We start from the raw sequence: 26,162 nt of genomic DNA, 5'->3' as shown, positions 1-26,162 counted from the left end.
TGTTTCCAGTCTGCTTATAATTAAATTCTCCATTCTTGTATATTGCTCCAGCTCGTCAATCCTTCTCTCCAATCCTTCAATTTTCTTGTCCTTCTCTTTCACAAGGTTCTTCAGTTGTTTAACTTCATCCATCAGATCAAGTAGCATAGTTTGTTGTTTAGCAACTTTGCTCAACTTGTCCGACATGAAGTTTAGGGATTTTCTGATCTCCTCCAACTCATCCTCAACCACGGGGCAATAGTGATGGATCTCTTTTATTAAAGAGGGCTTGAAGTTCAAGGACTTGAAGTTCTCTGCTTCTTAAATACACCAGCTACTATTGAATTTTGAAATAGGTTAAATATTTGTTGTTCTATACGTTTGTTGGCTTATTTGTTTAACAAGCGTTAAATGTTAATTGAATTCATATTAGGCCTTCCCTTTCTTGAGAGAATCACAACAGATAAAGTGTTCACGTATTAAAATGAAACGTGCATACGTAGGGAGAATGACATGTGACTAGTTCTGATTCTACTGAATCAAGTGGTTTTCCTTTTTTTTTCCTCTTCGGAGAAATAACTCTTTAAAAGAAGAATCATATTTTGGAGCAGTTATGGACGTGTTCTTTGTCTTCTTCATCATCTTCTTCTCTGCACACGCAGGTGAGAATCTTTCTTTACACAGTATAGCCTATCGCCTAAATTGTTTTGACTTGATGTAGGCTAATTTATGAAAAAAGATTTTGTTATGTTTACATTTTCAAAAGTTTTCATACATTGACTTAATTATTACAAATGCTTAGTTTCAGTAAAAAAAAAAAAAAAAAAAAAAAGTTAAATTAGCTACAAGAATGTTATTCATTTAAATGCAACATCCCTAGCCTACGATATTGTTAGGTAAGGGTTACCTCTGAAAACAACATAAATTATTATTTTTCCTCTTTTTATTTTATTTATTTATATTTGTTTTGCTTTATTAAAATTCTATTAAAATATTATGTATTTTCCTTTAAATATTGAAGACAGTTGTTCCATGGGAACAAGTTTCAACAAGATTGTTATGTGAATCCTATACAGCCCTGAACAGCTTTGAAATGTTTTTTATCCTCCCGAACTTCAGACAGTAGTCAAGTTTTTTTTTTCTCAGTTTTATGTAAAAGCAGCTTTGCACATAATGCAACTAGTTATAGTTGCATTATAGTTATAGTTACAAGTTATAACTCTCTAATATAGGTAGATTGAAAAAGAAACTTTGAAGAAAGCAGAAGAGAAAGAGAAACCATGCACACACAGCAGGGAAAGTCCATGTGCAGTATGCAAAATGTGCAAGAGCTCTGATATAAGTAATTAACACTAGGGGCTGCTGAGATAAACAATAGAATAGCTATCCATTACAGAAGCTAGGTAATGAAAGGGCTCTTGCTGCAAAGAGAAAAGGCTGATTTTTCAACATTTCTTTGATGATAGAAATGTGGTGTCTTTCAAAAGAGAGGAACTGGAACTGGCTGGCTGAGAAAATATCATATTTTTTATGCTAATAGTTTGTTTGGCATCACAGATGTATATGGCATTAAACAATAATTTTGGCATATGCTGCCGATTTAATTTTGTAGTATTTCAAGTATTTTCAATGTTATGTTTTTTAGAGTTCCACTCTTACACCAGCACTTATACTGGAGTAGCAGGTATTCCAAAACTTCCTGTTTTTACTGCTGTTACCAGAGTGGATGGCCTGGAGGTTCATTACTTTGACAGTAATAAAAATGAGCATATTCCCAAACAAAACTGGATGAAAACTGTTGAATTTAAACCCGTCTGGAAAGAAATTAGTGCCTATCATGATGAAGTGTACAAGCAATTGAAAGAGACTTTTGATGTTAAAAAGAAAAGTTACAACAAAACAGGTGTGTGCTTTCTTTCTTTTTCTTTCTTTCTTTTTTTTTTTTGCAGTATTATACAGTGTATGTCTTTTTTTAGTATAAAATTTACTGATAACAGAAATATACAAACGCATCACAAAATGTTTTCACAGGTCTCTTTAAAACTTTCACCCCCTCACACCCCTTATTTCCTTTCAGATATACATACGTACCTGTGGATATGCCACTGTCAGTGGGACGTTGAAACTGAACATATATATAGGTATAATCATCTTGGTTTTGATGGAGAGGACTATATGAAACTGGATTTAGAGGGAAAATATATATTTATCCCACAAATACAGGAGGCAGCCAACGAAGCAGACAGCTGGAATAATAAAACAGATCTGCTTCAACGTTTTCTACAATTCATCACAGATGACTGTATTTTCTTTCTACGCAAATACTTGGAGCATGGCAGAACTACTTTTAACAGAACAGGTAGGCCTATTGCATCGTACTGAAGCTTTTTTAGTTCCGCTGTGATACATGTGAACATATTACACAAATTACAGATGTGATGCTATCAGTACCGAGCGAACTATATTAATGTATCTTTATTTTGCTAACATCACAACAGATACTTAAGTCTTTGCGTTGTAATTATAACATTAATGCACTTAGGTAGTATGCACCAAGTAGGAAAATTAATGAAAATGACTTTTTAGTCCCTCCCAAAGTGTATCTGCTGCAAAAGAACTCCTCCTCTCCAGTGGTGTGCCTTGCAACAGGTTTCTACCCAGCAATAGTAAATATTACCTGGTGGAAAAATGGACAGGAGCACCATGAAAATGTGGAGACAAGAGAAACTTTAAAAAATATGGATGAAACCTTCCAGAAGCGCATTAGTCTCAGAGTGAAGAAAGAAGAGTGGAAGAGGAACCGTTACACCTGTGTGGTGCAACACAAGAGTTTGAAAAAAGACATTGAGAAGATTATAACAGAGGATGAGATCACTAGGAACCACAGTAAGTGTAATAGACCATACTCAAATGAATAAATGTAAACTCAACATTTTCCCTCTGAACAATGTAGGTCTACAAAAAAAAAAAAAAAAAAAAAAAAAAAAAAAAGCAGGGGCTAAAATTTAGTTATAGGATGAGCCACATTTGTTAATTAATTATTGTAAAATTCTGTATTCTTTTTTTCTGTATGTTTGTGTGTTTTATACAGAATCAAACATCCTTGGAATAGGCACCATTGTGTTAGTTACTCTCATTACTCTCATTAGTGTGTGTGTGCTTGTAGTCTCCAAGAAATGCTACAGGAAATCCAAAACTAGTAAGTCCACATCTTTGTTACATGAACACTACATTTCTACATTACAGTTTTCATTAAACATTACTACAATAACCATTTAGTACTATTGTTATTTGTATTGGTATTTATTTTGAGCAATTTGTTTTTCATATAATCTAAGTTTTTTACAATGTTTTCTCAGTTTCTTCCTCATGCACATTTTCAGACAACAACAGGAATGACACAGTTGGAAGCAACACTGAACTGACCTTAAATAATTACAACACATGTGGGGGAAGACCGGACAGTATAGAAAAAGGTGGTATTCTGGCTGATATCGAAGGCACCAAACACAGGTCACACCAGAGGGTTTGTCCCTGAACATTTACATTTATTCATTTAGACAGAAGCTTTTATCCAAATTAGAACAATTCAAGCCTTAGCGATTAGCCTTATAGAAGTAGTGTTACCATACTAAATTTCAATTTCTTAATTTTAAGTTTAAACGATGAAAGTATTTTTATAAAAGTCTTACATGTTTCAGTCCTCTGTCGTGTGTCATGTGTTCCCGCCTCATGTTTCTCATGTTTATAGTCCTGCCTGTTCAGTTTGATTTTGTCTGGTCTACTTGTTACTCCCTGGTGTTCCTGTGTGCCTTGCCTTGCCAAAGACTGTTATTTTGAGTTACATCCTCGTCTCGTGTTCCTCATTCCTCCTTGCTGTGTGCGCCGTGACAAAATGTGAATTTCTCTTTATTCACATCACTATACTCTATGAATGAATGAATGAATGAATGATGCATTTATATAGCACTTTATTGTGTATTGCTGTACACCCAAAGCGCTTTACAATCATGTGGGGGGTCTCTCCTTAACCACCACCAGTGTGCAGCATCCACTATACTCTATTGAATTAAACTTTGAAAAAAAATTAAAGTATTGATGCTGCAAAATCAACACACTCTAGAAATGTATAGATAATAATGATGTTGTTTCTATATAATAGGCTTGTGCTTTTGTTATGTAAGACTAGAGTGCATTTAAAATCTATGATGACAATAGGTGGCGACAGGTGACCATCTTTTTGTGTCATTAAATTTCATGATAATAGATTCAAAGCCAATCAGTAAATCACTGTTTAATTTAGTCGAACCCAAATGTTTTATTTGCATGCCATTTAAAAGCAGCAAATTAAAAAAGAAGAGAAACATCTGATTATATCTATATGGTATTTTGTTCTGAGAGTTTGTGATAGGATGGAATTAACGATCAAGTTAACAGTTTACTAATTACAAAGTGATGACAAAATTTTGATGGGTTTTAAAACATGCGTTAAAATATGAATTTATCTGCTCTTTTTAAAAATTAGCCTATACTACAAAATCTCTACAAGAATTCTTACCTGCCTAAAAGTTCCTAAAAGGAAACCACAGAAACAGCCAGTTGAAGATACCTCATTGTTAAAGAGGATGTGAGACTTCGTCCGCTGTCAGCTTTTTCCGATCATCGGTTACAAATTGCATTTGCCACATCAGTTTTTTCTCTGTAACATGAGTTATGTCATTGGGGTCTTCAAATCACCACACTAAGAGAAGAGTTGTTGTTCAGAGCACTAACCGTTAAATACTGTCTTGATTTTGCATCAGTCCAAATTAAAACAATGTCAGTGGTTCTTAGAAAAGCACAGAAGGCTACTAAAGGCACAGAAGTACTAACGCTTATAAAGAAAGAACCACAAGGCCACAAAGAAAAGCACAACAGTTTTTTAACTGATTTTTAGCCTGGCATGCACAAAAATAACACCCAGTGGTGCAAGAGTGAGCTGGCATGCTTCTCTGACTCATTTTAGCTTTCTGTGGGAAGAATTCTGGGGTCTTTCAGGTGTGGCAGTCTCAAAAAATAGTTTACCACAGAAAAGCATATAAATGTAAAATGAAATTATTTTTTTACAAATTAGTTCATTTGATAAAAATTGGTTAAATATATGGATGCATGAATTGCTGACCATAAAACTATATTGATTAACTTTAAGAGGACTTGATGAAAACTCATTAGCAAACTGTGAATGTTGAATCGGAAGGGCGTTCTCACAAACTGAATGCACACAACTATATTCAGTAACATGGTATCTGATGTTGAAAACAGGGTTGGAATGAGAAGCAAAATGCTATTGTTTAAATATTAATAAAGCAACACTGTGAAAAATCAATGTTATTATTTACTAGCACTTATTGAAGTCCTTGGACATGTCAGGTTTCAAATACATTTGAGAGCATTTGCAAAGAACAGATAAGGTGAACTTATTCTTTGAAAATCCACTCTTTCAAATGAAACAGCTTCCTTGAAAAAGTCAGTTACTTGTTGACCCAGCTGTACAGATCATTGTACACTTTTTTATGCTTAGAGAGCTGGTCATAACGCATGCAAATATTACAGAGTCTCTCTCTCCAGTCTGTGTACATTCTAACATCATAGTAATTGTGCCATCTAAAATAAGACTCATAACGCTCTCTATCAGCAGCCTCTTGACTTAAGAAGTTAGCCAGCACCTTAATGCTGCTGAAATCATTTACATGGATGAATGACTCTGGTGGAATGGATAGTTCATAAATGTTCCTGGGTGGGCCGAGCACCACCGGCACACTCCCCGCCTGAAGCGAGTTTCGCCACAGCTTCTCTGTGATATAGTCAGTGGATACTGAGTTCTCAAAGGCGAGGTAGAAATAACATTGAGATATTGTGGAAAGCAGCTTTTTGTTTGAGAGCGGCCGCTGGGACCACTGACCATATACTTCTATTAGTTTTGATGGAATGTGTTTCTTCAGCTGTTGGAAAACTAGAGAGCGACTCTGATTGTTTTTGTATTTGCTGACCACCCAGCAAACAAGGCAGTCGCTCTTCTTCGGAATAACATATGTGGCATTAGTCCTTTTAGAAACAAGCTCTCCGTATGGCATGAAGATGTCAGCGTCACGGCGATAACTCATTGTCCAGTTGAACAAATTGTTGTAGTTGCTGAGATTGTGGTTGTTCATAGGAGGTTCCAGCGATAACCAAAGCCACTTTTGCATTGGTGGACGCATAAGGTGGAGAGGTAGTTTGGAGTGGCCAGTCCAGAGTTCATAGTGATGGAAGACTACAACATCTGCCTGAGCAAAAAGGGATCGGTTATCCTCCAGAAAGCATCTAGGGATTTCATATTTATCCATACAGACCCCTCTCTCCAGTCTGTAGCGAACTCCGAAAGGCCAGTGCCACAGGAGAATGGTGATGTTGTACTCTGGGCTTTTGGGCCCACTGGTCTCAATCTGACTCGAGTGCAGCGTGGTTTTGCTCCAGGATAAGAAATTGTAAAGCAGCACAAAGCCAAACAGACAACAGAGTGCACGATTATGTTTTTTCATTAATCGCATGGCACAAATACTGTAAAAACAAAGTGGTGAGGTGGTCACAGCAGGGTTATTATAGATCACTAAAATTAAAATCATGAAAAAAAAATTGTTACTTGAAATAAAATCAATATTAACTGAAGTATGTATACTTATTTTAGGTAGGTGACAAGTAAATGTTTTGTTGTTTCTATTCATATTTGATTAACTAAATAAATAAAAACTATATATACAACCCAAAAACAAAATGACTAAAACTTGAATTAAATGTAAAAATAAAAACAGAAAATATGAAAATAAAAACAAATATAAAAAATATGATTGTAAAATAACAAAATAAAATCAACTCTGTCTTTTCCTTTTGACAGTAGTGACTAAAACTGAGCTCATGATACAGTATGATGGAGTGAACTTAATCATCACTTTGCATTTTAGTCACAACTTGCTAAAATAAACCTGCATAAGTACTAAAGCAGGCTGAAATAAATTTACCACATATTTTACCCCATTTGAATAGCCAAGTAATATATGTATTATTCCCAGTAAAGGTCAATAATTTACATGTCCAAATGTATATAAAAATATATTTATCTTTATTATTTTAGTAATTTTTGTAATTGTATTTTCTAACATAATAACAGGCACAATCAAAACATGTACTTGCCTAGAGTTGAGAGTCCAGGAACAACATGAAAATCGATGTAAGCCGTTTGTTTGTATAAAAGCCACTGCTTTGAGTGTCAGTAAGATATAAACCAAGAGCATCACTGCTTAATGGGTGAATGGCATATGAACCAAGAGTGTATATCCGGTTTTGCCCCGCCTGTTGGCAGATAACTTCACAATGCAGAAATTTGGACACATGAAATCAACTGTGCTGCAAAGATTCACCATGCACATGTTTAGAGGCCACACCTCTTTCAGCGCAGAGCAAGCAAGATTGCCTCAAGATTGCCGGCGAGTGTTGCAATACATTACACACACGAACACTCATACAAACACAGCAAGTATTTTTATGCTACATTTAAAGCCTTAAAAAATACAATATGATGTTTGTCACTTTAAATTGTTAACTTTATTCAAAACTGATTATTCTTTGTTCTTCAATAAAGTTCTTGCATGAATTGGATAGTGTTGAACTTACAGTATTTCTGCAAATTACCACACACTGTTACATCTATCCCCAGCCTGTGTTACAACTCATACCAGTATAGTGGGGTAGGTCAGAACACTCTTTGTAACTCATAATCTATGATTATCTAGTAAGTCCATGTGTGATTTGTTTGTAGTGGACAAATATAGCTTTTTATCAAAGTTTGAAAGATCTACACAAACAACAACTGAGTTACTGATGCTCTAACAAAAAAGTGTTACTTTCTTCCCCAGTCTCCCTAATGGTACGTAATACTTCTAGCCACTAAACAAGGTGTTTACCAAATATTTGAAGGGGAAACAAGCCATCACATCACAGATGATCTTGTATCCCCAACAAATCAATAAAATCATCAGCACAATATACACAGCAAAATTCAGTTCAGTTATGGATAAATGTCTTACAAAATATGTGTGTATATATTTCTTTGCATTACACAATTTTGTCGCACCTCAGCTAGTGTCCACGTCTATTCAAACATTAGCTATGGAAAGTTTGATTCATCACAGTGACTCGAATGTTTTGAATTTGTACACTAAACAAGCCTTCTCACAATCAGAATTCAGAATGAGCTTTATTGCCAAATGTGAACACACAGTAGGAATTTGTCTTGACGACAGATGCTTTCAGTCAGTGGACAGTAACATCACCACCACAACCAACAACAACAATAAAACAATATAAAGACGCATTAAACATTCATAATTCATCCGTCAGTCTATTAATGACTCAAATGCCAAACTGAATGAATGACATTCCTCCCTCGTGATTCAGTTACGCAGCAGGGACATGCAGAGAGTTCCTCAGGGACAGGGGCTCAAATGTAAAATAGGGGCTAGGTAAAAAATAAATAAATAAAAATTATAGGCCAAAAGTCTGGATTCATTACTATTTTATATTTTTTTGCAAGAAGTCACTTATGGTTATCAAGCCTGCATTTATTTGATCGAAATTTAATATACTTTAAAATGCATTTTATGCCATTCTGATTTATTATCAGTGTTGGAATCCTGTGATACTTTTTTCAGGATTCTTTGATTAATAAAAAGTTTAAAAAGCACAGCATTTATTTAAAATATAACTTTTGTTACAATATACGGTGAAAAGCTTGAAGTCTTTTTTTTTTTTTTATTAGTTTTCATTCAGCAAGATTTGCTAAATTGATAGAAACAGTGATAAAGAATGATATTGTTAGAAGACATCTCTATTTTGAATAAATACTGTTCTTTTCATTTTTTATTTATCAATGAACCCCCAAAAAGTATCACAGGTTCCAAAAAGTAAATAATAATAACAATAAACAAATGAATAAATAAAAAGCAACTGTTTCCAATGTTGATAATGAATCAGCATATTAGAATGATTTCTTGAGGGATCATGCACTGAAGACTGGAGAAATGATGCTGAAAATTCAGCTTTGAATCACAGAAATAAATTATATAGTGACCACTTGCCGGATCAGTACATATCAAATAGGCTACCATAAAGTAAAACTGTATTTTTTGTATGTTGGATCATATTTAAGAATTATCATAAAATTATCAAAATATGTGTAATAAGCATTTTCCTAGAAATAAAAATGGTCTGTTCATTTTTTTGAATGCAAACATGCCTTAAAGCATGTTCTAAAATATAGCCACAGTGTTATTTTAAAGCTTATTTATTTTTTATTTATTTAAAAAAGGCCTAGCTTGTTGTGCTAATATATATATATATATATATATATATTTTTTTTTTTTTCCATTGTTTAAATTCATTTGGGATTAGTTATTCTCTTAGCTAGAAAGCTTTTTTTTGGGCACAAAAGTGTTATTTATTTTAAAGCTTATTTATTTTATTTATTATTTAAAAAAGCCTAGCTTGTTGTGCAGTATTTTGTTTTAGATTTTTAAGGCTCTGTGGCTTTAGTATATTTTAATTTTCTTGTATTTTTTATTTAAATAGTTTAAATTCATTTTGGAATAGTTATCTTCTTTGCTATAGCTTTTTCTGGCACAAAAATAAACAATAAAAAACAATTCAGGAGTGTGTACAGAGTGTTAATGTCTAAAGTGTCATATGTTACAAAAGTATAGTAAGTAACACTATAGTCCAATCTAAAGGGTTAACTCAAAAGACATAAATACAACAAGGTATTGTATTTTATGAAGATTAGACTAAAAAAAAAAAAGCATAACAAGTCAAGTCTGCTTTATTGTCAATTCTTCCACATGTACAGTACATACATATGTCACGGAGTGACTAGAGGCAGGCGGAACCTTTGTGCGGGAAGATGTTTCCCTGCCGGAACTGTACCGGTGTAACACCTGGCCGGTTCCGGTTGTCCCGTGAGTTGTGAGTAAACGGGTGATTAGATGAGGAAATGAGTGTCAGGTGTGTGATGAGAGGGTGGCGATCGGCGATTGAGACACGTAATTGAGATGTGGATTATAAAAAGGCATGGTGGTGGGTAAGCAGGAGATAAGAGGAGGAAACCAGTGCGAGTGAGAGATCGCGAGGAGAGGAAGTGGGGCAGGGACGGCTCTTTGCAGGCTGTTGATCAGAGGAAACATTGATGCTGAAAAGGAGGACTTTGGAGATTGAAGGACGGATGTACACATGTTATCTTTTGGAACGAGCTAAGTACCATCCTACCCGTTTATATTGCTTTATAAAGCTTTGTGTTTCTCCATGGATGTGATGGTCAGATGATTGCTGGCCAGTAACTAAGTTTTCTGATGTGCTAATTTCTCCAAGCCAGTGTGCTTGTGGTCGTCCATCTCTCTCTCCCGCTGTCTTACTGCCTGCCGTTTTCCATCTTTTGTCATCTTGGGTCGACCAAATGTATTGAAGACGAGGGTTTGAAAACTAAACATCATGTTGATTTGATTCTTCCCAAGCGAATACTGTTGGCTGTTATCCATCCTCTCGATTGTCCCTGGGTTACAGCGCTATTGAAGACTGAGGCGTTTGGTCGGAGCTACGAGCAGAGGCCCTAGTTTACTGTGAGTGTGTGGATTGCAGTGTGTGTTGGACAATTACACGTGTGAAGTCTTCGAGTGCTTTATTTAATACACGAGTGTGGGGAGTAAAGTCTGCCTTTGTTCGTGCCTTTGACCTGTTGGATCGCCTCACTCGAGGGGCGTTGGGTCTCGCTAACCAGTGCTTGTGGAGTGTATTATACAGAGCTGTGAGTTATCTGCACCTTCTATCCTCTGTTTGAGTCCAGTGAAGAGCCTGCTGAAGCTGTGAGTTATACGTACCCTCCACCCTCTGTCTGAGTCCAATGAAGGGCCTGCTAAAGCTGCGAGTTATACGTACCCTCCATCCTCTGCCTGAGTCCATTGAAGAGCATGCTAAAGCCGTGAGTTATACGTGCCCTCTATCCTCTGTCTGAGTCCAGTGAAGAGCCTGCTCAAGCTGTGAGTTATACGTGCCTTCTATCCTCTGTCTGAGTCCAGTGAAGAGCCTGCTCAAGCTGTGAGTTATACGTGCCTTCTATCCTCTGTCTGAGTTCATTGTAGAGCCTGCTCCAGCTGTGAGTTATACATACCCTCCATCCTCTGCCTGAGTCCAATGAAGAGCCTGCTCAAGCTGTGAGTTATACGTGCCTTCTATCCTCTGTCTGAGTTCATTGTAGAGCCTGCTCAAGCGGTGAGTTATCTGCACCTTCTATCCTCTGTCTGAGTCCAGTGAAGAGCCTGCTGAAGCTGTGAGTTATATGTACCCTCCATCCTCTGCCTGAGTCCATTGAAGAGCATGCTAAAGCTGTGAGTTATACATACCCTCTATTCTCTGTCTGAGTCCAGCAAAGAACTTGCTAAAGCTGAGAGTTACACGTACCTTCTATCCTCTGTCTGAGTCCAACCAAGAGCCTGCTAAAGCTCGAAGAACCTGCTAAAGCTGAGAGTTACACGTACCTTCTATTCTCTGTCTGAGCCCAGCAAAGAGCCTGTAAAAGCTGTGTTATACTAACCCTCCATACTTTGTCTGAGTCCAGCAAAGAACTTGCTAAAGCTGAGAGTTACATGTACCTTCTATCCTCTGTCTGAGTCCAGCAAAGAGCCTGCTAAAGCTGTGAGTTATACGAACCCCCCATTCTCTGTCTGAGTCCCACCAAGAGCCTGCTAAAGCTCAAAGAACCTGCTAAAGCGGAGAGTTACACGTACCTTTTATCCTCTGCCTGAGTCCAGCGACGAGCCTGTGAAGTTGAGTTATACGAATCCTCATCCTTTGTCTGAGTCCAGCAAAGAACCTGCTAAAACTGTGAGTTAAATGAACCCTCCATCCTCTGTTTGATTCCAGCGAAGAGCTTGGTAAAGCTGTGAGTTATACTAACCCTCTATCCTTTGTCTGAGTCCAGCGAAGAGTCTGCTAAGGCTTGGAGAACCTGATAAAGCTGTGAGTTCTACGTACTTCCCATTCTCTGGCTGAGTTATTCCTCTCTCGCTGTCTTGGCCTGCTTCGAAGAGGATTCTAGGAAGACGGAGTGGATCGAGTGCCATTTTATCTTAAAAATACTTTTAATTCAATAAAGACGAACTTTGTATCTTTTATCTGATTGTCTGGTCTGGTGGTGTTCTCTGCTAGCTCCTTGAGGTGGTACGGTTCAGAGGGGCGGTGTAGAAAGGTCCGGTCGCCTGCCCCGGCCTGTGACAGATTTGGCGCAGTCGGCAGGGTTCCACCTTGAGTTGAGCGACCAGAGACCCCCCGATGGCAGACGAAGATTTGCCGGCGGGCCGGCCTCAAGTTACGCCTATTTTTATGGGGGCTCCCTGGGCCCAGAGGTATGGGGGACCAGGTTCGGAATTGAGCTTATCAGAATGGAAGGCCCAGGTCGAGTACCTGGCGGGACTTCAGGGGCTAAGTGCCCCACAGAAGTTACAGTTCGTTCTGAATTCACTTGAAGGCGAGGCCAAGAGAGAGGTGCAGGCTGCACCTGAAGAGATTCGAGCTACGGCCCAAGCCATTTTTGATTTCTTGGCCGGGCAGTATGGCGATGCCACTCCAGTAGCTGTCCTCCGGACTCAGTTTTTTAATTGTAAACAGGGACCCCGGCAACCTCTACGGGCCTTCGCTCTACGATTGCGGGAGCAGTTTACTAGGCTGAAGGGGAGGCGTGATCATGGTCTGGGAGGAGAGGAGACTCTGTTGCGGGACCAATTTCTCCTGGGGCTCCGGGAAGGCCCTGTTCGTCAGAGCTTGCGGGTGCAGCTCCGCCGGGACCCCGGGCTGACGTTTGAGGATTTGCGGAGAGAAGCCTTGGCTCTGGAGTTGGACCATGCGGAGACTGCGGATTCCTCCGTTTGCATGGCCGCCAGTGGAACAAGTGACCCTTCCCCTTTGGGGCTGTCCGATTGGAGGCACACCTTACGTGCTGACCTTATGAAGGATGTCCGTGAACAAATGACCGAGTTGTCCAAGACCCTTCTGGAGGAGTTCCGCCGGGAACGGCCTCCTCTGACTTTACCCCGGGAACGTTCTTACTCGGATGGGAGTCGAGACCCAGGAAGAAGCCCATTCCAGCCTGCCGGCCCTAGATTCCAGTGGGACGAACAGGGTCGCCCGATTTGTAATGGTTGTGGAGAATCTGGACATTATCGTCGCCAGTGCGGCTCTCGCCGCAGTTCACAGGGGGGTTTTTAGAGTTGCCGGCTACTGTGGGTCAAGTGGCCGGGACCCCCTTGATGGACCCTTCATCTCCTGGCTTCAGAGATAGTTTAGTCGGGCATTGCCCCCTTGTGGAGATTCAGGTGAACGGCGTTAAAGTCCGGTGTCTAGTGGACACCGGGTCCCAAGTTACTCTATTCTCCGAAAGCCTGTCTAAAGAACTGTTCAGTGCCCAATGGTTACAGGGGGCAGAGGCTCCTTGGCTTACCCTGCGAGGGGCAAATGGTTTGGACATCCCCTACATTGGATACCTGGTCACAGACTTTGAGATCCATGGGGTCACCGTGCCGCAGAAGGGGGTTGTGGTGGTTCGAGACCCTTGCTTGGGGGCGCATCGAGCCCTCTTGGGCATGAATGTCATAATGGATTGTTGGGAGGAATTGTTTCAAGCTAGGCCCACTCGAGCCGCTCCGCCAGCCGAGAAATGGGAATGGAAACGTATTGTTGCTGATTGTCGCCGGATCCACACGGCCAGTTCCCAAAGAGACCGTGAGGATACCGGCCGGGTGGCTTGTCGATATACCCTGTCTATCCCGGCTCGGAGTGAGGCTGTTATTTGGGCCCGGTTGCCTGCTCGGGCCTATGGACCGGAGGATTGGGTCCTTGTCGAGCCCCATTGGGATTGTCAGAGCGTGGAGGTGGCTCGAGGACTGGCCGTGGTCCATCGGGGCCGAGTGTCTGTGAGAGTACGGAACGTGAATCCTTATCCCGTTAACCTGTACCGCCATCAACGACTGGCCCGAGTTACTTCAGTGAGCCCCCAACAAGTGAGAGAAGGTGGGGAGGTTAGCTTCTGTCAAGTGAGCTCTACGGTGGTCGAAGTGGCCCTGAGGCGAGTGGACCAGCCTACGAGTCTTTCTGGAGAGGGGATGCCGGCTCATCTTCAGGGAGAATCCCTGCGAGGAGAGGGGCTGGAAGAGAGTCATACTCAACAGCTCCAGGATTTTCTGGCGAAATGGCAGCACGTATTTTCTACACACGATGAGGATTATGGTCGTACTGATGTTGTAAAACATCAGATTCCTACCGGTGATGCCGCACCAAGTCGGGAGCGGTATCGTCCGGTGCCGCCAACTCTCTACTCTGAGGTTCGTACCCTGTTGCGGGGGATGTTGGAGAAGGGGATTATTCGGGAGAGTAGTAGCCCTTGGGCAGCTCCTATCGTCTTGGTACGAAAGAAGACTGGAGCCTGGAGGTTCTGTGTGGACTATCGTAAATTGAACCAAGTAACTAAGAAGGACGCCTTCCCGCTACCGCGGATTGAGGACTCTCTTACCAGCCTGACTCGAGCCGCCTGGTATTCTACATTAGATCTTGCCAGCGGGTACTGGCAGGTGCAGGTGGAGGAGGGGGATCGGGAAAAGACCGCATTTACTACCCCCTTCGGGCTCTTTGAATGGGACCGGATGCCGTTCGGCCTTTGCAATGCTCCAGCCACATTCCAGCGGCTGATGCAGCGGTGTCTGGGCGGCCAGTTGGTGGACACCACGTTAGTATATCTAGATGATGTCATAGTTTATTCCCCAGACTTTGGATCCCACCTCCAGCATCTGGAACAGGTGTTTCGGGCAATGGAAAAGTACGGGCTTAAGTTACAACCAGAGAAATGTCAACTGTTCCGAAAAGAAGTGAAATTTCTGGGCCACTGTGTAGGTGCCTCTGGAGTGTCTGTGGATCCTGAAAAGGTGTCGGTCGTTCAAGGATGGGACCCACCCAAAACAGTGCGACAAGTGAGATCTTTCTTGGGCTTCGTGGGGTATTATCGGCGGTTTATTAAAAATTTTTCGAAGATCGCTAAGCCGTTAAATCAGCTCCTCGCGGGCTCAGGTCGTCCCCGTGGCCGGGGGTCTCCTCTTGTCGCTTGGGACTCCGCTTGCGATGCCGCCTTTCAGAGGCTCAAGCAAGAGCTGTTACAGGCTCCCATCCTGGCATATGCGGATTTCACCCAGCCCTTCGTCCTGTATACTGATGCCAGTAACATTGGCCTGGGAGCCGTGTTGGCCCAGCGGCAGCAGGGAATGGAGCGAGTTATAGCTTACGCAAGCCGAAGTCTTCACCCCGCCGAACGAAACGATTCTAACTACAGCTCCTTTAAAATCGAACTGCTGGCCATGAAGTGGGCCATGTGTGAAAAGTTTAAGGATTACCTGTGGGGAGCCAAGGTGTTCGTAGTAACTGATAACAATCCCCTGGTTCACTTGCGGACAGCCAAGTTGGGGGCAGTCGAACAACGGTGGGTAGCGCAACTGGCCAATTATGACTATCAACTTCAGTATCGACCGGGCCGGGAACACACTAATGCCGATGTGCTGTCCAGACTCCCGGAGGTCGAGGCCCGTGGTCCTCCGTTGGTGCCTTCTATTGGACACCAGGGGGAGCTCATGGTAGGAGCTGTGGAAGCACCTGGTTCCCATTTAGAGGAAGCCCCCGCTAGTTGGGGCTGGGATCCGCAGCGATGGAAGGAACGGCAGGAAGAGGATGTTGGTCTAGGGGCGATACGGTCCTGGTTGGTACAGGGGTTATGGCCTGAGGTGGCAGAAAGACGGGCCCAGACATGGGTAGTGAGAAAACTCCTCGGGCAGTGGGAGAGGCTCTGTCTGAGAGATGGGGTGGTTTGTCGGTCCATCCAAGACCCAGTGACGCATGACGCTGTGTGTCAGGTGGTGGTACCCGAGGGTCAGATCCAGGCCTTGTTACAAGCTTACCACACCCAGTTGGGACATCAAGGGCAGGAGAGGACGGTGTCCCTGCTGCGGAGGTATTTCTACTGGCCAGGGATGGAGACGTCCGTGAAGTCGTTCATTCGGAAATGTCAGCGTTGCACGCTCTTTAAAGCTAGACAGGAGGTGCGAGCTCCACTGGTCCCCATGCGGCCCAAGGCCCCTTTGCACATTGTGGCTATGGACTTTTTGACGTTGGGTCGACCGACGGATCGCTTCCAGAATATCCTGGTGGTAACTGACCTGTTCACGAAATATGCTTGGGCCATTCCGACTCTGGACCAGACAGCTATTACGACTGCAAACGCTCTGTGGAGGACGGTGTTCCAACCGTTTGGGTGCCCAGAGACCCTGCATTCAGATCAAGGGCCAAATTTTGAATCCAAGGTTGTCCAGGAATTGTGTCGACTTTATGGGTGTAGGAAGACTCACACCACGCCATACCATCCTCAGGGTAACGGGGGGTGTGAGCGGTTTAACCAGACCTTGCTGGGCTTACTGGGGACGCTGGACACGGACCATCAGAGTAACTGGGTTGATAGTCTTCCCGCCCTGGTACAGGCCTACAACAATAGTGTACATAGCACCACCGGGTATGCTCCAACTTACCTGATGTTTGGGAGACACGTGCGTCTACCCATGGATTTACTATTGGGAACGGCTGTGGCTGGAGAGACTGGGAGTCTGACTGATTGGGTAGGCAGACATCATCAACAACTCCACTCGGCGTATGAACAGGTCACTGACCGAATCAACGTAGCCGCTGCCAAAAACAAGCGGTTGTATGACCGGACGGCACGGGAGGCTCCGTTACTGCCCGGAGAGAGAGTTTTGGTACGGGACAATCGGCGCCAAGGGAAGGGTAAACTTAGTGACCGGTGGGAGGCCCTGCCTTATGTGGTGCAACGTCAACAACGCCCCGACCAGCCGGTTTACAGTATCCGCCCTGAGGGAACGTCGGGCCCAGAGCGGGTTTTACATCGGAACTTACTCCGCCCCTGTCCGAACTATCCGAGGCCTACAGTGGAGGTTCCAACAGTCCCTGTGGCCCCTAGGCCACCCTTAGTGGGGTGGGCAGTGGTTCCGAGGGGCCCGAACATCGAGCCAAGAGGGGTGGATCCCGCTTCACCACCGAGACGTTCCCAACGGGATAATAGGGGACAGCCCCCAGAGAGGTATGGGGATTGGGTGTCGGAACCCAGTTCTAGGGACTAGAACGGACTGGTGGGGGAGGATGTCACGGAGTGACTAGAGGCAGGCGGAACCTTTGTGCGGGAAGATGTTTCCCTGCCGGAACTGTACCGGTGTAACACCTGGCCGGTTCCGGTTGTCCCGTGAGTTGTGAGTAAACGGGTGATTAGATGAGGAAATGAGTGTCAGGTGTGTGATGAGAGGGTGGCGATCGGCGATTGAGACACGTAATTGAGATGTGGATTATAAAAAGGCATGGTGGTGGGTAAGCAGGAGATAAGAGGAGGAAACCAGTGCGAGTGAGAGATCGCGAGGAGAGGAAGTGGGGCAGGGACGGCTCTTTGCAGGCTGTTGATCAGAGGAAACATTGATGCTGAAAAGGAGGACTTTGGAGATTGAAGGACGGATGTACACATGTTATCTTTTGGAACGAGCTAAGTACCATCCTACCCGTTTATATTGCTTTATAAAGCTTTGTGTTTCTCCATGGATGTGATGGTCAGATGATTGCTGGCCAGTAACTAAGTTTTCTGATGTGCTAATTTCTCCAAGCCAGTGTGCTTGTGGTCGTCCATCTCTCTCTCCCGCTGTCTTACTGCCTGCCGTTTTCCATCTTTTGTCATCTTGGGTCGACCAAATGTATTGAAGACGAGGGTTTGAAAACTAAACATCATGTTGATTTGATTCTTCCCAAGCGAATACTGTTGGCTGTTATCCATCCTCTCGATTGTCCCTGGGTTACAGCGCTATTGAAGACTGAGGCGTTTGGTCGGAGCTACGAGCAGAGGCCCTAGTTTACTGTGAGTGTGTGGATTGCAGTGTGTGTTGGACAATTACACGTGTGAAGTCTTCGAGTGCTTTATTTAATACACGAGTGTGGGGAGTAAAGTCTGCCTTTGTTCGTGCCTTTGACCTGTTGGATCGCCTCACTCGAGGGGCGTTGGGTCTCGCTAACCAGTGCTTGTGGAGTGTATTATACAGAGCTGTGAGTTATCTGCACCTTCTATCCTCTGTTTGAGTCCAGTGAAGAGCCTGCTGAAGCTGTGAGTTATACGTACCCTCCACCCTCTGTCTGAGTCCAATGAAGGGCCTGCTAAAGCTGTGAGTTATACGTACCCTCCATCCTCTGCCTGAGTCCATTGAAGAGCATGCTAAAGCCGTGAGTTATACGTGCCCTCTATCCTCTGTCTGAGTCCAGTGAAGAGCCTGCTCAAGCTGTGAGTTATACGTGCCTTCTATCCTCTGTCTGAGTCCAGTGAAGAGCCTGCTCAAGCTGTGAGTTATACGTGCCTTCTATCCTCTGTCTGAGTTCATTGTAGAGCCTGCTCCAGCTGTGAGTTATACATACCCTCCATCCTCTGCCTGAGTCCAATGAAGAGCCTGCTCAAGCTGTGAGTTATACGTGCCTTCTATCCTCTGTCTGAGTTCATTGTAGAGCCTGCTCAAGCGGTGAGTTATCTGCACCTTCTATCCTCTGTCTGAGTCCAGTGAAGAGCCTGCTGAAGCTGTGAGTTATATGTACCCTCCATCCTCTGCCTGAGTCCATTGAAGAGCATGCTAAAGCTGTGAGTTATACATACCCTCTATTCTCTGTCTGAGTCCAGCAAAGAACTTGCTAAAGCTGAGAGTTACACGTACCTTCTATCCTCTGTCTGAGTCCAACCAAGAGCCTGCTAAAGCTCGAAGAACCTGCTAAAGCTGAGAGTTACACGTACCTTCTATTCTCTGTCTGAGCCCAGCAAAGAGCCTGTAAAAGCTGTGTTATACTAACCCTCCATACTTTGTCTGAGTCCAGCAAAGAACTTGCTAAAGCTGAGAGTTACATGTACCTTCTATCCTCTGTCTGAGTCCAGCAAAGAGCCTGCTAAAGCTGTGAGTTATACGAACCCCCCATTCTCTGTCTGAGTCCCACCAAGAGCCTGCTAAAGCTCAAAGAACCTGCTAAAGCGGAGAGTTACACGTACCTTTTATCCTCTGCCTGAGTCCAGCGACGAGCCTGTGAAGTTGAGTTATACGAATCCTCATCCTTTGTCTGAGTCCAGCAAAGAACCTGCTAAAACTGTGAGTTAAATGAACCCTCCATCCTCTGTTTGATTCCAGCGAAGAGCTTGGTAAAGCTGTGAGTTATACTAACCCTCTATCCTTTGTCTGAGTCCAGCGAAGAGTCTGCTAAGGCTTGGAGAACCTGATAAAGCTGTGAGTTCTACGTACTTCCCATTCTCTGGCTGAGTTATTCCTCTCTCGCTGTCTTGGCCTGCTTCGAAGAGGATTCTAGGAAGACGGAGTGGATCGAGTGCCATTTTATCTTAAAAATACTTTTAATTCAATAAAGACGAACTTTGTATCTTTTATCTGATTGTCTGGTCTGGTGGTGTTCTCTGCTAGCTCCTTGAGGTGGTACGGTTCAGAGGGGCGGTGTAGAAAGGTCCGGTCGCCTGCCCCGGCCTGTGACACATACAGAGAACTGAAATTGCGTTACTCTCAGACCCTTGGTGCATACAGTTAACATTTAAGACACTGACAGTAGACATTCAAATACAGATAAATACAGTTTAAACATATGTACATACAACTATACAGATATAAAAAAATGAGGACATTGTAGAAAAATAAAAAAAGAGATAAAGTGGCATAAGGCACACGGCAGAATAGATAGAGTGCAAACCAGTTAAATAAAACAAAACTGTGCAGATATATGTGTAGTTCAAGAAGAGGTTAACCAACTCGTTATTATCTTTTTTTACCACATGGTGTTATGGAAAAGAACCATGTGACAGAAATTAAAAGCAATAATTTGAGACCAGAAAAGCATCACATAATTGTAAGAGTAAATAATAATACTAATAATACTAATAATTCTAATAATAATAATAATGACTATGAACCCGTTTGTAAGGAAGGTTGTAAATTAACTAATTTCTCTGTCCAAAACTGTCATGTCATGTGACAAAAGAACGAACGACTCAAACCCGAGACTCGTTCGAAGAACTAATCAATTCTCTTTCCGGCTCAGGCTGCTTTGGTTAAGCGTATGGGGCTGTCACGTGATGAACGAACGACTCAAACCCGAGAATGCTGTGCAATGCGCATGCGCGACTGAACGAATCACTCCCCGAGACGACTTGTTCTTCCCGAGTCACATTAAAGATTCGTTCAAAATGAACGAATCGTTCAAGAACGACCCATCACTAACGCGAATTTTGATGGAGTGCAAAAGAGTTCGAACAAGTAAGGTGTGGGAAAGTTTCACAAAACTTCAAACAAAAAATGCGGTTGTGTGCAATACATGCAAGGCGGAACTTGCCTTTCACGGCAGCACAACCTGCATGCTGGAGCATTTAAAGAGGAAACATCCCGGAGCAGGAGCAAGAGAGAGGTGAGTGTTCTCCATCTACAGCTAACTAACTAGCAGTAAATCTTTTTATTAGAGAATGCAATAATAATAGTAATGATAATAGCAACAATAATAATATAATTACAGTAATATTATTTGTTTTGCAAAGAATAAAGCTTGATCGAGCTTAGGAGTCAGGACTGTTTTGATTATTATAACACTATTAGGTATTACATAAGAGGAAAGTGATTATAAGAGAGGTACGTTAAGTGAAGACTTATCACTTGCCTTTATTTTGTTCCATATTCATGACAACTTACAAAAGGAGATGTTAGGAAGAATGATATCATGTAAGTTACTTATGAGAATGTCTCTGCTTGTCATTTAATTTGTAGTGTAATTTCTTTTTTTATATAATTTTATATTTCTAATAATTGTTTGCAGATTAATATTTTAGCATTCTATTTGTCCTGAAGTAAATGCCCCTTTTTCTGTTTCAGTTCTAAGAAAAGCAGTGGGCCTATTGATGACTTTCTTTTGAGGAGGAATTCTTGTACTCCTCAGCAAGCCGCTGCTCTTACAGAGTCAATTCTGAACATGATTGTTAAAGACATGAGACCTCTCTCCATGTTTGATGAAGAATGGTTTCTGCATTCCACCCTGGATATATCCTCCCATCAAGAACCTACATTACAAGCTTAATGGAACAAAAATATGAAAAAACCTGTCAAAAGGTAAACATACACCTAATGTAGAATTGCAAATACATGTTTAGGAACAATCTATGGTAATACTTTACAATAAGGTTCATTAGTTAACATGAACGAATAATGAACTGTACTTCTGCAGTATTTATTAATCTTTGTTAAGGTTAATTTCAACATTTACTACTACATTTGTTAACATTTATACATTGTGAACAAACAATGAACTGTATTTTTATTTATGATAACAATAATGAATAAATACTGAAAGAAAAGCAGCACCAGATGAACACACCAGAGCATAAGCTCATACAAGACGTTAGTAACCGATGGAATAGCACCTTCTACATGCTGGAGAGGCTGCTGGAGCAGCGCTGGCCCATTACGGCCACACTTTCTGATCCTGAAGTGACACCAAGGGGCAAACATTACTTTGATTTGAATCCTGATCAGTGGTCACTGCTTGAAGAGCTGACCCAGGGCCTGCAGCCTTTTCAATGTGCCACTGAGTTTCTTAGTGGACAAGAGTATGCAACACTACCATGCTTTCCTCAACTTGCAAAAGGGCTACAGAGGTCTGTGCAGCAGTCCCTTAGCTTTGAAACAGCACCTGGAAAAGCCTTTTTAACCAAAGCTTCTAAAGAGTTAACGGAGAGGTGGGGGTGTATCAGCACTTTCTTTAAGGAGAAAGATAACACATTTCTTCTGTGTGCAGCCCTAGATCCAAGATTTCGAAAGCTCAAGTTTATGCCTGCTGAACAGAGAATAGAGGTTCAAAGCACCGTTGAAGTCCTTGCTATTAAAGCAGGAAAAGAGTCCTGGAAACCTACAGAAGAAGGGCAGTATCAGGGTGTCATTGTTCCAAGGAGAGAGGGAGAGTCAGTGCTAGAAAACCTTCTCCATTCTGACACGGACAGCCTCGGTGAAGAGGAGGAGTCGCATGAGGACCAAAAGCTTCAGGTGGTGAGAAAGGAAGTACAAATGTACTTCTCAGAATCGCAAATACCCAAACAAGAAGATCCTCTAGGATGGTGGAAGGAAAATGAGGGACGTTTCCCTAACATGTCAAAGCTTGCAAGATTTTTCTATGCATTCCTGCCTCATCCACTCCAGCAGAACAGATCTTCTCTGCTGCAGGAAACATTTGCTCACAAAAAAGAGCAAGCTTGTCACGTGAACACGTTGACATGCTGACCTTTCTTCACTTTAACTCACTTATTTGACAAGCCAAAAAAAGACAGTGCTTTTTGTTAAACTGAACTGTTGTCATAGAAATGCTGCTTAATGCTGCTGTCAAGAGATTTGTTTACATTAAACATTTTTTTTTTGTCTGTATTGTAGCTTATTTATTTATTTTTATATTGAAAGGAAACAAAGTTAAACAATGCTTGGAGAGTATTTGTGTGATTTGAGTTGGACAGAATCAGAAAACTTAAAGAGAGTAACCTGTTCAGTTGGTTCAAAGTTCATTAAAACTATTTCAAAAGCTGAAGTGATTTTCTTTTTTATTTATTACTTAGAATATGTATAACTCAATGTTTTAACTAGTTGCAAAAGCTGAATAATCATTCAAAACCTACTGATTAGTCATTGAAATAATCGATGATTAATCGTTCTAATAATCGTTAGATTAATTGATTATCAAAATAATCGTTTGTTGCAGCCCTAATGTCAACTCCACGGTGCAGATCTGCAGCGATGCTCGGGGAAACCTGGATGAAGAGGTCGATGATCATCTGCTTTACGTTCTCTCCTGCTTTCTCCGGAATACAAGCGATGCAGAGATCCCATCTTCTCTTGTACGCATCCAGATCATTATACTTATCACGAAGTTCGACGTTGTCTTTCTCCAATCTTACGAGTTTCTTTTCCAGATCCTCAGTTTTATCATTCAAATGCTTCACCTGTTCACCGTGGAATTCGAGGGAGCTGATTATCTGTTTAATAGAGTTTGAGTTTTCAGTACCGTTTTTTCAACTCCTTGAATTCGGCGCAAAGTTTCTTCGTGCATGGCCTCCATTCTCTGCATGAATCTCATTAGCATGGCGTCGGAGCTCGGTTTACTTTTTTGCAGGGTTCGGTTCAGATGTATCGAGTAAAAGCATGAACTCAGACTGTCCAACAACTGCATCCAATTCAGCGTTTAGAGTTCTCCTTGCATAGCTGTGCATAGCAAGGAGAGTTTCTTCTTTATCCTCCATATTCACAAGTCAGCACAGCAATTTATAGCAAAAGCATGTGGGTTATTCTTAGCGACTAGCTGACAAAAGCGTCTTCAGTAAAGCTCAAACAGCAAAAAAATGCAACGGAAAAAAAAATAACTAAAGGAGGCCATCTTGGCCGCCCCCCGACTTCAGTCCACTTTTCTATTTTTTTTTTCTTTTTTTTATTGCAAGACAAAAAGAAAACCACACAAAACAGCACTGCATTAACATACAATAACAAAGGAGAAAAAAAAATCAATCAATCAGAAAGAAACATATTGTCATAAGCCTTAATAAACTTGTTATTCTTATTGTTATCAATGTGTTTAAGAGATTTAACAATAAGCAAAATCTCTGCAAGAAAGACATCAAATCTAGGTAACGTATTGAGAAATTTGGTTTTATGAATACAAAATTTACAATGCAAAACAAAAAAATTAACAACAAGATCGATAGCATGGTCACTACCAGAAAAATACAAAAAAAAAAATTTTAAATCACATTTCATAAAAGAAGATAAATAACAACTTAAGTTCTCCCAAAGAGATTGAACCTGATTGCAATAATAAAATAAATGGAGTAAAGGTTCTTCATCAACTTTGCAGAATACACATACAGTAAGTTGGAGAGATCAAAAAAAAGAAGCAATTTGGGAGTTTGTTGGATAAACTATGCAAAATCTTAAAATGTACCTCTCTGATTTTATTAGAGATGCAGAATTTTTCAGGGAGCAACCATGCCCTCTTCCAATTAATGCTGTCAAAAAAAATTACACTATCATACTTTTTATTTTATTTTACACACATACTTATTACATTTCAAATTAATAACACTAGAATACAAAGATTTTAGTGAATGGAAAAGGCTTGCATTGTTGATTTGGAGAGGAAAGGGTTAGAACCACACTAATCCTACAGTTAATGGCCTCCTACAGAGTTGCCCAACAACATCTGGCCTCGATGCGTGTCTAATGGTTGTTCGTTACTACGAACGTGTTTATTATAAGCCATGTCCTGTGGGAACTGATTACTCGAGCTAGTTTTTTTTTGTAACAATGCACTATTTAGACCAGTGCCATGCAGCAGAGGGTGCTATTCGCTTTTCTCGCTCTCAACTCTTTTCAAGGGTAACTCACTATAATAACATACAGGACTCTGATCAAAGATCACAAACTTCATGCAATCCGCGAGAGCCTCAAAATAATGTGATCTCGGTGAAGTCAGTCCAGGCAGGAGGATTTACCTCAGTCCCAGAAGTAAAGCTAAAGAGGGTGAGATTAAAATGTTCTCACATCGATGGAGTTTCTAAAAATAGCCAGGCGTCGCAGAATGATGAGGATTCAGCAGCGCATCAGTAATCCAGCCGCTAGATCACCATAAAAATCACATCTGATCTATCTGACACATCTGTCGCTCGCGCAATGCGCTCAAGTTACTAGAGCAATAAGATACCTTCGTTCTCTACGTTTGGCTGAAGCTGACAGGAGTATCTCCACCCACTGCTCAATGAGATGCGAACATCTACATCTGCTGCTATCAAAAGAGCATTTTGTTCACAAGCCCAACCCTCTTAATTAAGGATGTTTGGCTTTGTCACACGCCGGGGAGGACAAAATGCAGACGGAGCTGAATCTCAAAACAATAACAACACTGTGATGAATATAGTATAATTTGCGACTTCATTCTCCAACTCATCGAAAATGGGATTTCTTCACCAGCTACACCTTCTCCTGTGGAAAAACGTGACTTTAAAGCGGAGAGGACCGGTAAGAGTGTTTTAGTTTACATGTGTCGCGAGTATTTTCTATTTTAATTTAGGCCTTGATGGGGTTTTGTTTTGCACGAGCAGGCGGGCGTCAGTCAGTCACGTTGAGGTATTGCAAAACACAGCCTACAGACAAAAAAATGATGTTACTCAGATGGCTTCGGTGTTACAGTTTCAACACGATCTGGCCTTCTAACTGTTTCACAATTTTCACATCTACCTAAACAACGTGGGCGGAACCGTTTATCTGAAAGGAAGTTGTGGTGTTGACAGTCGATCATCTACTAACAGGTTGTTTAGGAAACTAACAGGTTGTTGTCTGTTGGTTCGACTATGACCACAAATCTCAAGCAAGTTGAGGTGCCGCTAAACAACCTGTTAGCAAGGTGATATATTGTTATCAGCTGCTGACGTTGAGGAAACAATGTTCATTTTATCTCTGAAGTGTGTATCAGTGTGTTGAAGCTCAGCCCCTTTTAACGTTCAGATGCACTTAAACAAATATGGCATATGCAAAAACTATGGATTATGACATGTCACTGGTCATTAACTGTAAGGAAACATGATCCTGGTGCTTCAAGGACTGAAGTACTGTACAGCAGTCTTATACCAGATGACAAAATATTATTCTTATCGAAACAAATTAGTTCCGTCATTTTTAACTCCACATGGCTAATTTTGGCATGTCTGAAGGAGTAGAGTAACCTTTATTTTTATCCTTGTGGGAGGAAAATGCAATGTTGCAGCACCAAAATACTCAATCTAGGCCCAGTTGCAACAAACCCCCTAAGTTTAGAAAACCGTTATGTAAAAACCCAAATGTAATGGGTTTTATTACAAAGAGCTACAACTGGCCACAGAGCAAAAAGCGGTTTTAGTATACAGTGTCCAAAAGTGTGAAACCACCTTAAAAATGTAG

At 41.6% G+C, this 26,162-nt stretch overlaps 4 protein-coding genes and 1 long non-coding RNA gene across 5 annotated transcripts in view; 4 read left to right on the top strand and 1 right to left on the bottom strand.

Annotated features, from left to right (window-relative positions):
- The first annotated feature begins 472 nt into the window (after positions 1-472).
- LOC306870279 (BOLA class I histocompatibility antigen, alpha chain BL3-7-like) lies at positions 473-4,354 on the top strand. Its single transcript, XM_079417451.1, has 6 exons — positions 473-641; positions 1,625-1,882; positions 2,057-2,338; positions 2,566-2,865; positions 3,071-3,178; positions 3,363-4,354. The coding sequence occupies exons 1-6, from the start codon at positions 593-595 to the stop codon at positions 3,515-3,517; spliced, it is 1,152 nt and encodes a 383-aa protein (XP_079273577.1). The 5' UTR covers positions 473-592; the 3' UTR covers positions 3,518-4,354.
- Positions 4,355-5,489: 1,135 nt separating this feature from the next.
- LOC306869497 (alpha-(1,3)-fucosyltransferase 7-like) lies at positions 5,490-6,548 on the bottom strand (the record flags this gene model as incomplete). The annotated part of the gene is made up of 1 exon (XM_079416264.1): positions 5,490-6,548. The coding sequence occupies one exon, from the start codon at positions 6,546-6,548 to the stop codon at positions 5,490-5,492; it is 1,059 nt and encodes a 352-aa protein (XP_079272390.1).
- A 4,970-nt stretch (positions 6,549-11,518) lies between these two features.
- LOC306870210 lies at positions 11,519-12,212 on the top strand. The gene is made up of 2 exons (XR_013784235.1): positions 11,519-11,922; positions 12,020-12,212. It is a non-coding gene; the product is annotated as an uncharacterized lncRNA (long non-coding RNA).
- An 8,117-nt stretch (positions 12,213-20,329) lies between these two features.
- LOC306869858 (E3 SUMO-protein ligase ZBED1-like) lies at positions 20,330-22,765 on the top strand. Its single transcript, XM_079416784.1, has 2 exons — positions 20,330-20,613; positions 21,072-22,765. Exon 2 carries the CDS (start codon positions 21,561-21,563, stop codon positions 22,467-22,469), a length of 909 nt encoding a protein of 302 aa, XP_079272910.1. The 5' UTR covers positions 20,330-20,613; positions 21,072-21,560; the 3' UTR covers positions 22,470-22,765.
- A 2,169-nt stretch (positions 22,766-24,934) lies between these two features.
- The window catches only part of LOC306869220 (ATP-binding cassette sub-family A member 2-like), a 68,054-nt gene continuing 66,826 nt past the window's right edge, over positions 24,935-26,162 (top strand). The window contains exon 1 of the mRNA XM_079415891.1: positions 24,935-25,244. Coding sequence (XP_079272017.1) covers positions 25,179-25,244 — 66 coding nt within the window. The 5' untranslated portion in view covers positions 24,935-25,178. The remainder of the gene's footprint in view (positions 25,245-26,162) is intronic.

This window comes from Barbus barbus, assembly GCF_936440315.1.
Source record: "Barbus barbus genome assembly, chromosome: 5".
Taxonomy (NCBI): domain Eukaryota; kingdom Metazoa; phylum Chordata; class Actinopteri; order Cypriniformes; family Cyprinidae; genus Barbus; species Barbus barbus.
Note: the sequence above shows the minus strand (reverse complement) of the source record. Positions and strands in the feature narration are given on the sequence as shown.